Raw genomic sequence first — 15997 nt, forward strand, 5'->3', positions numbered from 1 at the left:
GGGTAGAGTGATGCATGCACACTATATATATTCACATATACATGTGCGCATCAACGTCATACCAGACTCACCGTCTTCGACAGGGTCGTTGGACGTTGCGAGCTCCAGAAATTCCTGCAGATGTTTTGGTAGGCATTTGGGATCCCTGACTTCGCATCCATCAATAACACATTTAGCAGAAGTCTCACATTCGCCGTGGTCGTCTTTGTCAACACTCTTTTGTGAGGAACTCGCCGTCGAGCTTTCAACGATTGTTTTTTTGAGCTGATTATTGTCTTCGTCATTGGGAAGCTCGGATTCACTGCTCTCGTCCAATTTGATGCCGAATCGACTCAAACGATTGCGCGCTCTGTCAATAAACTCTTTTTCTATTTGGCTCATGTCCCTGTCGACGTTTGGACTCTTGCGGAAACCAACTGCGCTTTCTCGATTATCAGCGTGCGAGCTTATCTTAACGAGCTTGTGCTGTTTTCGCTCCTCCCTTTCATGGACCTTGTGCACGTACTCGTCAAACATTTTACGACGAAAAACTTCACCGTTTGGTGCCAATGCACTGCTTGCCCTTGAAGCCTTCGCGTGGCAGGATTTTTTCGGCTCGAGATTGTCGTCGTTCCCTTGCGCTTTCTTCTCCTCGGAAAATGAGGGTTCCGGAACTTTTTTCTCAGAGCCTGTTGCTCGAGCGACACTCTCGCGTAGGGTCAACGTTTCACCGCCAGAGGTTATTTGTTTTTCTTCGAGACTCTCGTAACTCGTAGAGGAATTCTCAACGCGAAGGTCACCTTGGTCCATGACGGATTTCGTTGTTTCCCGATGTCCCTCTTTCTTCGAGAACTCGGAGCGATCACCTTGCCGCGTTCTTGACTCTTCGTGCCAAGATTCTCTCCGAGTGCCCGGAGAATCATCACTCGATGCGACCTTCATCCCATTACCGTGGCTGTTGCCTGGCTGCGGGTTCATTTTCTCTTCGATAAATGGATCCCGGAAGTGTTGTTGAGTTTCCGAGAGATTGATCATGCTCTGGCCCTTCTGACGATTCGCGTGGCTCTGAAACTCAGCGAAGGCCTTACGCTCCTCCTCCTCGGCGAGAATAACCTCCTTCAGCTGATTTTCCAGCTGTTCGATGTACCGCAACTGTCGATCGAAGCATTCGTGAGGCAGTGAATATCGCCTGCGTCCATCGATCTGTGCGTTTTGGTATAATCTTGTGTTACTTTCGAGATCCTTAAGGTTCTTTATTATGTCAGCAGCGGTGTCGTGTTTCAGGGTCTCAGGGTCCGGGTACTTGCGAGGAGCGAGTCGGGAACTTGGCGGTGTTTTGTTAAATATGCTGGTCGTGTCGATGCACGATCTGTCGACGACAATGGGTCGGGTAGACTTGCTGGTTTCGTGCTCTTCGCGATTGTCGCTTTTCACGTCGATAAGTGCTGGATTGACGTTGTGACGCGGGTCGATATTGCTCCTTGTCCAGTTAATCAGGGGTGTACGCTTACACGAAGCTTCGTTACTCGTAACACTAGACTTGTCGATAATCGCGCTCTTCAAGGAAATTGGACACTTGTCGAATGGATGAGTCGGTGTCGGAGAAGAATGAGGCTCGTTCGACCCGGCTGATGTCGATTTCACAATCAAAGCGGAATTCACACGATTTTCACGAGGTGCACCAGACTCCCCGAATCGCTTTCCAATCTGCTGACTGTTTTGTTCGATTTCCGAAACGACTTGATTGTAAATTTTCTCGTAGGAATGCTCTATCGAACTCCTAGCTTTAGTGGCGTCACTCGCCAAGGGCAAACGGCACTGGTGCCGTTTGTTTTCGGGCTTACCGTACTCGTTATTAATAACGTTATCTCGAGTGTTCACGGCATCACTCGAGTTTCCCGTTTCGGAGCTCCCTGGAATGGACGAACCTCGAGTGGCCCTCGTGCTTGTTTTGCTACACCGACCGCTCTCGCTCTCAACATTTTCGTTTATTCCTTCCGAAAGAATCTTCGATTGATCCCGATTCGCGGTGTAATCCTCCGGATCTTTCCTAGCAAGACTCAACCAATCGGACAGTCTCGTGGCCCTCAGACGATCTTCCCTTACGTCGTGAAACTCTGACGTTTTATTCTTTTCGTTGCTACTCTCTTCGGGGATGCTACTGAACTTTGGCGCTGCCTCGCAACCACCCTCGTTCGACGGTAAGGGGTTTTCTTTGATTATTTCTAGCAGTCGATTTCCCGGAGACGATTTTGACGTGGGCGAACGTTGCTCGCGACTTTGGGCCGATTTAGTGGTGGCACTGCTCCCTTTTGTCTCCGGATCCAGCTCGATCCAGTACTTCGGAACGTCAATTTCATTGCGGCGATCCTCGTGGTAGCTTCTTCGATTTAAAAACTTCCTGTGGAGATCGAGAAGGTTGTCAACACTCGTCCGGACCTGGTCGGTCTGTTGTGACGGTGATAGACACACGAGGAGCTTCGAGTCTCCCAGGGTTGGGATACCCATCCAGGTTTTTGGTCGCTGTTTCTTCATCTCCTCCGGTGAATCACTCCCCGGTTGGGTCTCAACGAGGTCTGACCTCAAATGATCAGGGTGCGCTACCTCACTTATACTTTCCTGGATGGCCTGGAGGTTCTTGAATATGTTGAATTTCCGGAGAGTTATTTCGTTTATTATTTGCAGACCGTAGGGAAGTGAGAGGATTTTTCTTAAGCAAAGATCTTTCAACAGACCTGGCTGAGCGTCCTCGCCTGTTTTGAATTTCACTCTGGTCGCATGGGAATTTTGATTCTGGAGAGGAACGTAGTAGAGATCCTGAGATGACGGCGAATCTATAAATTTCCGTTGTTCGTCTTCGCCGTAAATTCTCGTTAATTTAGTTTCTGATGATGCATTTGGCTCATCGGATTTCTCAGGTTCTCCGCGAAGCTCCAGCGAAGCCAAGTCCGTGAAGGAATTCGAAGAATTCAATCGCACGGTGTTGGGCGTCGCAGCTCCACTGCTCGAAGATTCTTGATCATCAGCGAGCCCGTTTCGCTCGGGGCTGATCGAATTGAAATTTTTCTCCAACGTATTCGTGACTAATAGCGTGGGCAAAATTCGTGGCTCCGCGTCGACGCAATTTTTATCCTCCGTCGTTGTTACCGAATTAGTTTGGCCTTGAGATGAACACGTCTCGGTTCTCCTGCTTCCGAATGATTGCGATGGAGCAGGAGAAGCAGAAGAGGAAAAAGAGAAGTGTTGCAGACGACGTGGCGGTCTTGTCGGTTTCTCGGCCTGGTTATTCTCGACGCATACTCGAGAGTCTGCTTTTCCTTCCGAGAACGTAACGCTCGAGTCGTTGATCGAATATTCCGTAACTTTGGTGAAGGAGCTTGCCAAATTCGTACTCTTGGAACGATCCAATGAATTTTCCCGCTTCTCCTCCCTCCGTTCTTCCCTGACACTTGTAACGGTATCGAAAAAATCCTGTTTCTGATATTCACTTTTTTCACTGTCTTCCGAATGAACTTCGTCGCTGAGGTTTGATCTTTCCCACAATTTTTCCACCGGCACAACTGTCACTCGATGGCTCGCTTCCGCTTTCGAACTTTCTGAACTTTTATCATCAACAACCAACGCAGAATCTTCCCTTCGATGACGTCTCAAGGTCGTGTCTCTAAAACCTTCAAACTTTGTCCCCTTCCCAAGAAGATTTCCCGGCCCGACCTCGTCGTCGCTAACACTGCCTCCAATTTGTTTATTTTTCTCGATGATGTCAACCTCACACGCGCACCGTTCGCTCGTTCGCGAGTGCTCGTCCGATAACTCAGGCCTCCGGCGCGCTAAATCCGAGTGGTGAAAATTCGGTGGTGCGATTTTTCGAGATGACAGCGGTGCCCCCGGTGGCATCGGCGCCGCGTTCTCCTCGTAAACGCTACGGTTACCGACACTCGACGCTATTTCAAAGCGTGCGTCATTGCCAGCGACATAACCACTGTTGGTAGCTTCGGCATCGACTCCCCGAAAATTGCGCAACTGATGATCTCGTTGGTGCTCCCGTTGCATGTTCTCCGGCGACGATGCCATTTGCGTAGTGAGCTCCGCTAAATTGGCCTCATTTTTTTCAGCTTTATAACGAGCCATGGAGCGTTCAAAATTACTTAAGAAAATGGCATTTTCAGAGGCACCCTCCAAAACAGCGTCCCTTTTTTCAAGCTCCTGTAGATCACGCGGTAACGGCGGCAGAGGAGGAGCATCGCGATTGACTTCCGTCTCTGCGAGTCTTCGAGCCTGCCTGATGTTTTCGTATATATTTTCTTCCGTAACTCGATCGCTTAATTGAGAAGCGCTGTTCGGCAAAGGCGGACGCTTCGGTGACACGTCGATCGAACCTCTGATTTTCCTTTTCCGTTTGGGAGGGACTGGTGGCTGTTGAAGAGCTATCAATACCTCGGCTGGTAAGGTTGGCACTTCCGGTAGCTCCGTAGGGTAGTCTACGCTCGGTGGAGTCGGTGGTTCGAGGGGTTCGCTGTCCGGAACGAAATTGGAAGATCTTCGTGGCGGAATTGGGGGCCCTGCATCCCGAGAACTGGTGGAGTGCTCATCCCCATTCGAGAGTCCACTGGAGATGCCGTTATTACGAGTTCGGATGTCGGAACGTGTTTCGTCGTTGAGCCGTTCAATCGTGCGCTGATTTATCGTTGTTTCGGAAATTTTACTATTTTCTTGTTTTGTTAGCGTTTTTGTAACTACGATTCGCGATTCTTCCGTCGATTTTTCTATTTCATGAGTATTTTCGACAGTTTTTCGTACTGTTACGATGTTTGCATCATTTTTTTCTTCGATAATGCAGGGCGGACAGTCGTTCACATTCTTTCTGCATGAACTCGGAAAAATCGATGGATCTTGGTCCGTTTTTTCATGGAGCTCGTACGATTCGAATGGTTTTCTTGCATCACGTTTTTCTCGTCTGAATTTACCGATTTCTTCGTTTATAAAATCTCGTATGTGCCGCTCATCACCTTCGGAGAGTTTCTCACCTTCCTCTTGTATAATATCTAGAAATCTGTCGGCGTGTTTTGCCTCCGCATAATACGAATCCAAAATCGCACGCTTTTTGGCTCTCCGTTGAGAAGAGTTTTCGTTCGTTTCGCGTTCGATCTCATACCCGCGATGATCAATTGTTTGTAGCTCGTCGTTGAAGGTCGGTAGTTCAAGGCCCTCGATGTAGAGTCTGAGCTTGTTCTCGACTTCTTTGGTCATTTGAGAGTCTGACAGATCGCCTGGTTTTTCAACTTCAACAGGAATCGCACGAACCTTCGATTCGTTGAAGTTTTTCGAGGTTTCCGTCGTCCCACCCGAGTGGAGAATCTCTTCGAAGGAATTCATTTCGTTGATGGATTTCGTCGCTTCAACTTCCTCCTCAACTTTTGACAATTTCTGTTCGATGACTAGCGAAGAATTATCGAGATTGTCACAATATTCATCTTTTGAAGTTTCTCCCATCTTGGCTGGTACTCGATTGTCAAGTTTTTCCTCAAGACTGTCGTCTTCTACGGACGAGCTTCTTCCACCGATTTCTCCAACGCCATTTTCATCACTTTTCACACTTTCTTCTGGTTTCCCATTGCCTACTTCTCCGTCATCTTGTGCAATGGATGTCAGTATTTCTGGACACGAAATCGTTGGCGATTTCTCGCCACTTTGCCGTTCACAGGACTCTTCCGGTACCGAGTTTTTGAGTGTTTCAGAACGACTCTCGACAATTTCAGCTTCTATTGATTCGGTCAACTTAATTTCTTCAGTTTGGCTTCCTCCTCGTTGAAATTCTTGAGGAATCTTTTTCAGCATTCCAGGGTCTCCTGGTTCTGGAACTTTTTCTTTTGTTTCCCCTTGTCGGACGGTAATGTCACCGTTTTGTTCAACCGACTCTTCGACTACTTCATGTTGGGTATCGATCACTTTTTCACTGTCGTCGGTACGAAGAAAAGTGTTTTGGTCCAGGTTAACGTGGCCAGTTGACTCATTCGCATTGTTCACTTGGTTAGCAAGTTTTTCTGTATCTTTTCTCAACTCACCAAGATCAAGAATCTCTTGAGAGATTTCAACATCGTCGAGATCAGGAAAACCCTCGGATTCGAGGAGAGTTTCGTCTTCGTGATCTTCGCTCTCCTCGGCGATGGTATCGTGGCACCGTTGATCGAGGACACTGTCCCTCTCGACGTCGGACTCTGCCTCGACGATGAAAACTGCGGCCGTCGTTGGCCTACTGTTGATACTATTGTCGGTCTCGGCGTCACTGTCGGTGACCTCGTGAATCTCCGGACCGTCGCTAGGTTCGTCGTCATTGTTGTTATTATCCGCCGATGCGGTTGCCAACAGTGTCAGTTCGTCGAATTCGCGTTTGCCAAGCATCAGCCCCTCGACCTTGGACGCCACAGTACTGGGCAGAGGTTGAATGGGTTCGGGGGGTTCCGATATCGTTACGATTGTGCCATTCGCTTCATCGCTTTCCGCGATACCACCGGTCTCGAGGATCCCAACCCCTGCGACGTGACCGACGCTCGCTGCCAGGGGTGAGCTGCCACTTAAAGTCTTGATTTCAACGATTTTAGTTTCGGCATTAATCGCTCTTCTTTCAACTTTCAATCTTTTTCTCCCGTGACGAGCTTGAAGCTTGTTGATCGTAGCTCGCTTAAGGCTGCTGTTTTGTTCACCGTCGGGCAACGATTCCTCGGTTGTCACTTTGATCGCTCGGCCGTTGACGTTCGTTCCAATCGGCGTTGGGTTTTCTGCTGCAAGTTCGACGGCTTCGAGTCTTTTTTCGCCAGGATTGTCCGTCGGCTCCACACGGTCTTTGGAAGAATCCTGATTATCTTCGTTTTCTAAGTGATCAATACCGAGTTTTTCAAGTTTTTGCGAATCTGTGATGTCCCTAGGGGTCGCAACGCTTTCCTTCTCAGTAGTAGTCTCCACGTCCGAATTTTCATCGCGTCTGTCGTCGCTCGTACTCGCCGATTTATCATGACATTCGTTCTTCTGCTGTGGATTATTCGACCGTTTGTTGTTACGATTGCGACGATTCTTTCGCGCTCGTGAGGGACGTGGCATGCTGGAATACTCTCGACGTTCCGTGGCCTCCCCGTCGACGTGTTTCGATGTCGGTTCGATCTGCTGACTCGTTCCTGGCGGACGGCGGGACAGTGCTTTCTCGGTGATGCTGTATCGTACGATCGTGCGCACACACGTTTCACCGGAGCCGATCTTTCGTTTATTTTTCAAGCGATTACATTGAAAAAGGAATCTCATCATTAAAAGCTCTTTCGGTCAAGATTAAACGATCGGACTATCGGCCTTGCCGGAGTATTTACTGTGAAAACTTCAAAATTCCTAACCATTGTATTTTGTACACCCGGCTCAAGATTAAACGATCAAAAGGATTATCGGTCGTAGCAATAAATTCACGATCGAAACTCTGGCAATCCTAGCGATGACATTTTGGACACCCTATCAAAGCTACTGTGATTACCACGAACCATCCGCGATTCGCTGTGACGTCGTACGATCGGTGATGAAAAATTGAGTTTTTAAAACGATTTTTCGAGTTAACAAGGATCGGGGGGATTTGGTGCCCATTGCTGTGTGTTTTATCTATTCTAAAATAACATCTTGCTGTGATATACAAAGTGCATACGTAAATGATGTGCACCTAGCATGCAAAATGAAAAGTATGAATTGAAAAAAGCCGTGACACATTGTATCGGTAACGAATGGCTAAGAGCAATTGGACGAAGACGACCGATTCAACGAGTTTTATTTCTCTGCAACTTTGACTTCGAAAGAAATGTATAAAAACATGAGTTCTCATACTCACTCTTAGTTTCGGCGTCGGCGTTGTTACGTTCGTTAGCAGTCGTCGAGTTGTTCAGGCTGCCGTTGAGAGTGGCATGTGTGCCCTTTTCGGTCCTCGTGTCATCTGAAACGTCCAATAGAATGTTTCTTCCTGGATGATTGTCAACGACAAATAATCCGATGCATTAGGGAAGCGAGAAAGAAATCGTCCTGTCAGTAAGCATGTGAACGTTGAGCCAACTCTTGAAAAATCGACATCGCAACAGTTCGGCTAGGACGCTAATTTTTCATGTATAAAATACAGAAATCGCTGGTTCTACGTGACAGGAGAATGCGTAACGGAACTACTTTGACACGACCGTCGAACAATTCACGACAAATATAAAAAGCACTATTTGGAAGTGGCGGAACGATCGATCATCACTCGATGGCGCGCTCTTCCCAGTGCTTGGGAATGCTTGCAACACGAAACGCGCGTACGTACCGAGTGCGAAGGAGAGATTTTGAGCTATCCGTACGATCCCGCCCTGTGGACCCCCACCCATACAGCCTGAGGGGCTGTGAGTGAGTGAGCACGTACATGCCCGCTGACGGGTCTACACGAGCATGCACATACATGATCCGGTCACTTGAAGCGAGCGTTAAACACTCGAAATGATCGGCTGGTCAGCAGTCATACGCCGCGAATGTAAATCCCGGGTTTTCGGAGTGTGGGTAAGTTTCATTCAAAGTGGGAGAGTACGGGAGCGCACACCCTTAAGGCATCGTGGTAGGGGATATATTCGAGCACATAAACGTTCCTTTTGATATTCCGTGTGTCAAAAGGGATTGTTGCTTCAGATGGTATTGCCTTGGTGTGTGAGAAAAAATTACATCGAGCGTGAGTCTCCTCGTTGGAACGGACACACACTCACGGGTCCGGGCGTGTGTGTCCGTTCGCAAAGGTGCTCGTGAGCCTCGCTGTTCGTTCGTGATCGTGGTGTTTGTGTTCAATAGCACCGAGAGATAAATGCGCGAGGCCCGAGTGTGTGCGCGTCTGTGAGCACGTGCGTGAAAGCTCCACACGTGTCTGTGTGCGCGCGAGTAAATTCTCGAGGCTCCCACTCGGCGGTATTGGGAATGACAAGCGCAGAACGAAGCATGCTGCAATGTGAGCTATAGCGAGGAGCACAGTGGTTGCATGACCTCTCAAGTTGGCCACCAAAATAAGAGTCATTGGCATAGCCGCGTCTTCTACCAACCGCGAGCAAATGCACCGCGCAGCGATACCGCCAATTATTAAAGGCCCGGGTGACCAATCTCTGTACCACTCGCCGAAGAGCAAAGAGTCAAAAGAGCTGTAACTAAAGAGAGAAAAAGAGAAAGAGGCAGAAAATCGCTCCCCCCTCCGCGACCAGCACGTTCGTCGTTCCGGACTCGTAAGCATATAGTGCTACTTCCGAGGGACTGACTTCCTTCCGCATGTGGAGTAATGTACGCGCAAAATACGCCAGAGCCCTCGTGTCTCTCCCACTCCCCCCTCGACCCTCCTTTTTTATGAATATTTATGTCTGTATGAATTACGCTCGCGACGTATCGCGAGAATGTGGCGGTAAATTGGACCAGTGGATTTTTTGGGCTCGAAATGTCTTGGGAAAGACCAATGAAATGTTGCTGGGCTTATAGATGAATTTGAAAAATTAGCCAAAGTATTGCTTCCCATCGAGAAATCAAAGCTCGCCCGTTGTTCACCATTCCAATTGCAGTTGAGAGATTCAAGATTTTCGTCACCTCTTGTCGGATGTAAACAAACGAATGTCCAAAATTGCACCAGTCTCTGCGTCTATTGGCTATCATCGTTGGTCTTGCCATTTTTCACGTGGGTCAGACATTCAGAGTGCAATGCCCACTCCCATTAGCACATTCCCATCGTCAGGTTTGTACACACCTCCGAGGATTCACACGGACTGAGAGAATTTTCTATGGGGTCTATAAATTCACTCGCGTTATGTCACAGTGCTTTTTTCCCCCGGAATCAATGACACAATTACTGCATAACAGAATCTTCTCTTTTCACTTTTCAAGTGTCCTAGTAACGCGTGACTGAGGTACAATTAGTAGTCAACCCACTGGGACACTAGGGTAAAGAAGAATGTGAGAATCTGCAAAAACTTTTAGTATCAACGAGCACTTTTTTATCACTACAAATTTCGATAAGGTTGAAAAATGGTAGTAAACATTTTTACATTAATAAAAGGCAGTAAAAGTGACGAAGCAATGGTTGGGTACGAAAAACATCGAGTTGAAAGAGACTTTGAAAAATATCCATGATTGGAACATAAAAAAAGAAGCTACGAAAGAGAAAAAACGAAAATGCTATTATCGACGATGGAAAACGGTTTTAAAATGGTGAATAAAACGTTGGACAACGATCCTTCCAGAATATTGTATACGCGATTGGAAACCGTGTAGCCGGAGATTTTTCACGATGACATTGTTTCGTGCGTTGTTGTTGTTTTCTTTTTTTTTTTTTTTTTTTTTCATTGTTTCCTCGTCCAGAGTAATGGAACAATCGATCTTTCATGCGATTTATTGGAGATAAATAAATTGGAGATACGTCAAGAGATAACTGACAGAAACCGCCGGAAGAGGATTGTGTGTTGGGTTCGACATTGTTGATTGCGTAATTCGGATATCGTATATTATGTATAGGAAATACGATAGAGATGGACGGGGCTGACTGGTTGGTGTTCCTCATCGGGCACGGCCTGGCGAACGGCCAAAGGGTGAAGGACGAAGGGACGGAAGATGTGAAGCCTGCGGAAACACTTTCTGGGTACGGCTCCTTTGGCCCATGACGCCCCAAGGCACACCCAACATTATCGTCGCGCATACTATTTTTTCTCTCTTTCATTATTTTTACGCCGTTGATAAAACCGCACAAGACTTCGCTGACAATTGCCTTCGAGCTATTAATTGAATGAGGTCTCCAAGTATTCAATTTAATTTGCTTTTTGAATGTTTACCTGGGTGATCGACAGCAAGCAACGCTGTTGCGGAATTGTAACGAAAGTTTTCATTGCTCGATTCTTATTTATGTTAATAAGTGAAAGAGAATCGACTTCGAAAGGGAATCGGCTTCGGAAATGCGGGTGGGGATACTATATTGGAATGACCAAAATTTCGAAGTACTAAAATCTCGAATTTATAAACTTCGAATGATAATATGGAGACAGATCGATTCGAATAGAGCTTTGAATGTCGAAAATAAATAAAGTAGAAACTTCAAGGTGTTCGAAGCACGTTTACGTGGAAAATAGAATGTAACAATCGCCCATGGAACGACGAATAGAATATCGTTTTTCCGAAAATTCGACCATCACTCTTTCTATTCATAAATTACTACAGTCAGTAATATACTACGAATATTCATAATTCTAAAAATCTAATAACGAAAGACTATAAATATTACTGGGGTTGAAAAATACTGAAATACCAAAAAGTCGAACTGTTAAAATGGCGAAACGTTATAGAAAGTCGACCGATCAAAATAAAGAAACGCAGCGGAGCTCAAAATACACGCGTCTCACTCACTCACACCATTTCAAACATCGCGATTTGGACTTTCGCATTTTCGAGCCATGGCTATTCCGCATATCTAAGTTTTATAGGCTCGAATCGATTTTTTCCTACTCTATATTATGGTCTATCTATAAAACAATTACTCTCCATTTTGAATTTGAAAATATGAACTTTTGACATTCGTATGGTCTGTTAAAATTGCATTCGAAATGAAAACTATCGAAATATATATTTTTGAGTAAATACAAATTCAAAGAAGGAATATTCGATTAAACACCCAATTTGCTAAATAGTCTATTATAGATAAAAACTTCGAATTACTTATTTTTCTCCGATCTGATATTACAACTTTAAAAATTTCGAAATATCGACTTTTCTATAATTTGGTTATTTGGCATACCCTACCTAGAAATGCTCTTCTGATGACAAAATTATCGTAAAATTTTATTGTCGACTCATTTTAACTGATTCGCTGTCATAAGATCGTCATGGCCAATGAGAAGACTCTGATTATAGGAATAATTATTGCTGTTTGCCATACCATCGATTTCCATGACATTCCCTGATCCAAGTGCGTCCATGCTCCCAACTCGATCTTCCGTTGATTCTTCGATCTGATATATCGTAACGATCATAGTCGACCGGGCAGTTTTCGGGGTGGAATCGTTCCTCGTTGGAATGGGCTCGACATCGATTATTTCTATTTCCGTTTCGTTGTTCTTCGACTCTTCAGTTTCGATCTTGATCGTTACTGTTTTCGAGTCCATGCTCTCGGTCGGTATTCTGCTTTTTTCGAGTTCAACTCTCTCCGTTGGAATTCCGATGAGGTGCTTTTTCTCAATGTTCTCGTGTTCTTTTCCAAGGTCTTGAGTTTTCTCTTTCCTGTCGATTTCTCGTTGCGAATCTCCGTCATTTACATCCTCGACTTTGAATCTCACGGTCTTGGCCTCTTTCCTACTAGCAGGCGAGCCTTCTCGGCTTAGACATGATTTCGTTTTCTTTAAAATCGGCTCGCGGCCCATGAGACTCAGCATAACTTGCTCGATCTTTTCGTTCTCTTGGATCACACGATCCACGCTCTCCTTGAACAGTTTTCCTCCTCCCGTTGATTCTTCGCTGGCCAACATATCCAGCATTTGTTCGGTGGTTACGCCGTCACTGAAGTATTCTAAACTGTCTCGAAAATCAAGAACGTCCCAGACTGTATCGTTCCAAGAATTGTCCGGTAATGCGATCGTGTTGATTCTACGAAAATCGAGGGTGCTCAGTTTGTTTCTGAAGTTGTGTCGTTCCTCAAAACTTTCGAAAGGACCCTCGTTTTCGAGAAGGACTTTCAAAGCTTCGAGATGCTTGTTGTAATCGCGTTCGAAATCTTGAGGATCGGTTGCTCGAAAAGACTCACTTTTATCTCGCGCACCGATTTGTATGTCGATCCTTCGAGGTTCTTTGGAGAAAACTCTCACAATTCCCGATTGGTTAGAAAAAAATTTCTCCGAAGATCCCATTCTTTTGCGACCTTTTGCGGAGGCATCAATTTTACATCCCCCTGAAATTTTGTCACCGTACGAATCAGCGTTTTCTTTGTCCCTTAAAAGATCGCGTTTCTTAACTTTGCGACGAGTTTCCAGCCGAGCTTTGGGTCTGTTGCATCTCCTCCTGCGTTGCCAAGGAGCTCCGAGTGCTCGTAAAACCACGGGGAGTTTCGAGCCGGAAGCGGTTGAATTTGTACGCGATGATTTGTCTCGATTGGTCGATTTTGATGAAGGACGTTTCGTCATCAGAAGAGGATCGCAGTTGTCGGTTGCATTCCGATCTTTCCTCAACGAGCCGAGCGTCGGTTCGTCGACGTTCGAGAAGCAGCGGGAGCAACCGAGAAACTTCATGATTAAAAGGGATTTCGAGGGATCTGATCAGCTCAAATAACTCATTACTTTAATGCACTGTTGATTAAAGGAATAAAAGTTTTTTCATCACTCCGAAAAAAAAGGAAAAAAATTACATGGTTGATTGAATTCCGATCACACGAAAAGGTCGCGCACGTCGAAAGAATGAACGATCGACGAGTAAAAAGAGTGAAAGAACGCAGGATGCAAGAGTTCCGGTACACCGAAGATCATCTCGGAGATTTGGTATCTTTCGATGTGGGCATTGAATCAGCTATTCGCATCACCGAGCACGATCACTTATCGAGCGAATCGTCGTTCTCAACGAGCCTACGCGTTTCGTTCTCATTTTTTTTTGTAGCATCGCCCTCGACGTAGGAGAATGAAACTTAGCGGTCTTCTTGTGCGTTTGGAAAAGCCGAGGGAGAATAGCGCCGGTGAGAATTTCACATGAAAAACAAGAGAGCCAGCCGAGAGCACTTTTTCACCAAAGACCAGCACGTATCGCGAGGGAAGACACTCTTGGGAATGAATGAAGTAGGTGAGCTCAGGAGCACGAGCTTGGTCCGGAAGAAGACGAAGAAGAGGAAGAAAAAGAAGAGCGAAGGGTACTTTCAAGTGGAAGGGTGTGTCGCAATGAGCCTTGACGTGTACTCGGCCCTGAAGACTCCGCGCTTGAGTGATTATTCTTCTTTCTCTTTCTTTTCCACTGAAGTGTATACCTCGTCGGTCCCGAGTATTATTATGCTTCCTGGTTACCGTGTGCTTAGTCCCAATCCATTAGGCCGATTGCTTCTATCCGGATTGTGAAAAATAAAATAGACGAAAAACTGAGAGCACCGAAAGTTTTTCTCCACTAAATAAGCGAGGCTGTCATTGATACTTGACGAAAGCCGAGGAACCCTCGCGCGTGGCAAGGTGCACCCGAGAACTGCGTCGAGTTTGCCATCGAGAAGCCGCAAGAAGACCGCGGCGACGACGGCGAAAACGACGAAGACGGAGTTCGTCGAGCTCGGGTAAACGAACGAAGATAGCGAATCATCGCTTTGACACACACAACCAGCCTATAATGCGGTAATCGTTCTTTCCCTTTCTCGTTCACCCGGAGAGCACCAAGGAGGGCGAAATATTTCAAATGGAAAAGGGTGTGCCGTTGTACGAGCGCATACAGGGTATACGAAAAGTCGCACTCAAGATTTAGGCCCCAATTTCGTTTCACTCTTCCCAGAAGCAAACTCCTCAGTGATCTCTCGTTCCAACGCATGCCCACGATATTCAGTCGGCTCCACATTTCCTCTACGCATCTCCCCTTGCCAGTTTTTTCTACTGCACGGAGAAAACGAGGTCGAAAATTCCAGAGGAGTTTTCCTCTGGAATATAGTATCTCGGGGACAGCATATACGTACTGGATTTCAGCCTTAATTCGAACAGCAGTAATAAGAATTGTTCTATCCACCATAATAAAAAGACCAATACCCATACTTTTTATTCAAAAGACCCAAGAGTCTTTTTCTCTATAAACATAGTAAGAAATGTCTTCAGTCACAGCCTGAAAAAAAACTATGTGTATGCTAAAATGTCACACGTATTCGACATATATTCGTGTATTTCATAGAATTTATCATGCTGCCAGTGAAAATTTGTGATTTACAATACATTTCCACTTATCGGTAAGTGCTAGTCTGACGCGATGAATAACGCTCGAAAACAAAACGAAATATAGTTCTCACGTGCATCACTTTTTGCTGACTACGTAAAGCTGTTCAGAATTCGAGGGAGGAAAAATAGCAAAGTTCAAAAAATACTATGCTCTTTGTAATCGGTGGCTAAATACTTTGAAAATTCTTGAAAAATAATATATTTTTCACTATACGAAACGAGTTCGTTTTCTCCGTGTGGCTAATTCGTTGCTGCGTCACATGAACAGCACGAGTCAGGAAAAAGAATGCTCGAAAACTTTTCTCCACAGGAAGCTACAAGCCAAATAGACTCGATCGCATCACCGCTTTTGTCACACGGTGTACATCCCGTATATTTGTTTGTACAAGAGTAGGGCAAGCCTCGGTTAGGTAGGACAAAAGGCCAGAACGCCGAACGAGAAACGGAGTAGGTGGAATCGTGGCCGTGAAGACGTACGACGCGTAGTAAATTACTAGTAAATATAATAGGAATGTCTACCCTCTTGCTTGGGAACGTCATTTGCTCGATTTCCTTGGTGCCTGATCGTCGCTTAATGGAGCGTTTAGTACGACACTGTCTCGACTCTAATACGAGGTCTCTCATTCAGATATATGCGTGCCTTTTACAAAGTAAAACCGTTTGTACATTCGTGTGTATGTTGAACAGATTTATGTGCATTCAGCGACGAACGAAGGTGGCCCTTGGTACGAAATTTTAGTACGAGTCTCAGCAGGGCTTCCATCAGGAAGCCGAATTAAGGACGGACATGGTTCTAAAGTATTTGATCGATGATCGTTTACGAAATCTTTATGGATTCTTATAACCTGTCTTCATAATGGGCACGTGCGGAGTCGATTTTTTATTCGCTTAATTTATTTGACTGCAGCTGAATATCCATTAAAATGTTGACATTTATGGCGTTTCTTGGATGAGGGAAAGCTTAAAGTTCAAATCTACACTTTGAGCTTTCTAATAGATTTCAAATCGGGCTGATCCGAGGGAAGTAAAATGTTGGACGCTACAAATATTCTTCGCAGATTTTAGAAGCAATTTATGGT

At 45.7% G+C, this 15997-nt stretch overlaps 1 protein-coding gene across 6 annotated transcripts in view; it reads right to left on the bottom strand.

The window, feature by feature from the left end:
* The window catches only part of CAP (Cbl-associated protein), a 49974-nt gene extending 42783 nt beyond the window's left edge, over positions 1-7191 (bottom strand). For 2 of the 6 annotated variants that reach the window (XM_043418079.1, XM_043418074.1), the window contains exon 1: positions 72-7191. In XM_043418079.1, the coding sequence (XP_043274014.1) occupies positions 72-7074 (7003 nt within the window). In that variant the 5' untranslated portion in view covers positions 7075-7191. The remainder of the gene's footprint in view (positions 1-71) is intronic. The other 4 variants (XM_043418077.1, XM_043418076.1, XM_043418075.1 and 1 more) reach the window with 3 other exon arrangements.
* Between the last annotated feature and the right edge of the window lie 8806 nt (positions 7192-15997).

Source organism: Venturia canescens, chromosome 4 (assembly GCF_019457755.1).
Source record: "Venturia canescens isolate UGA chromosome 4, ASM1945775v1, whole genome shotgun sequence".
Classification (NCBI taxonomy): domain Eukaryota; kingdom Metazoa; phylum Arthropoda; class Insecta; order Hymenoptera; family Ichneumonidae; genus Venturia; species Venturia canescens.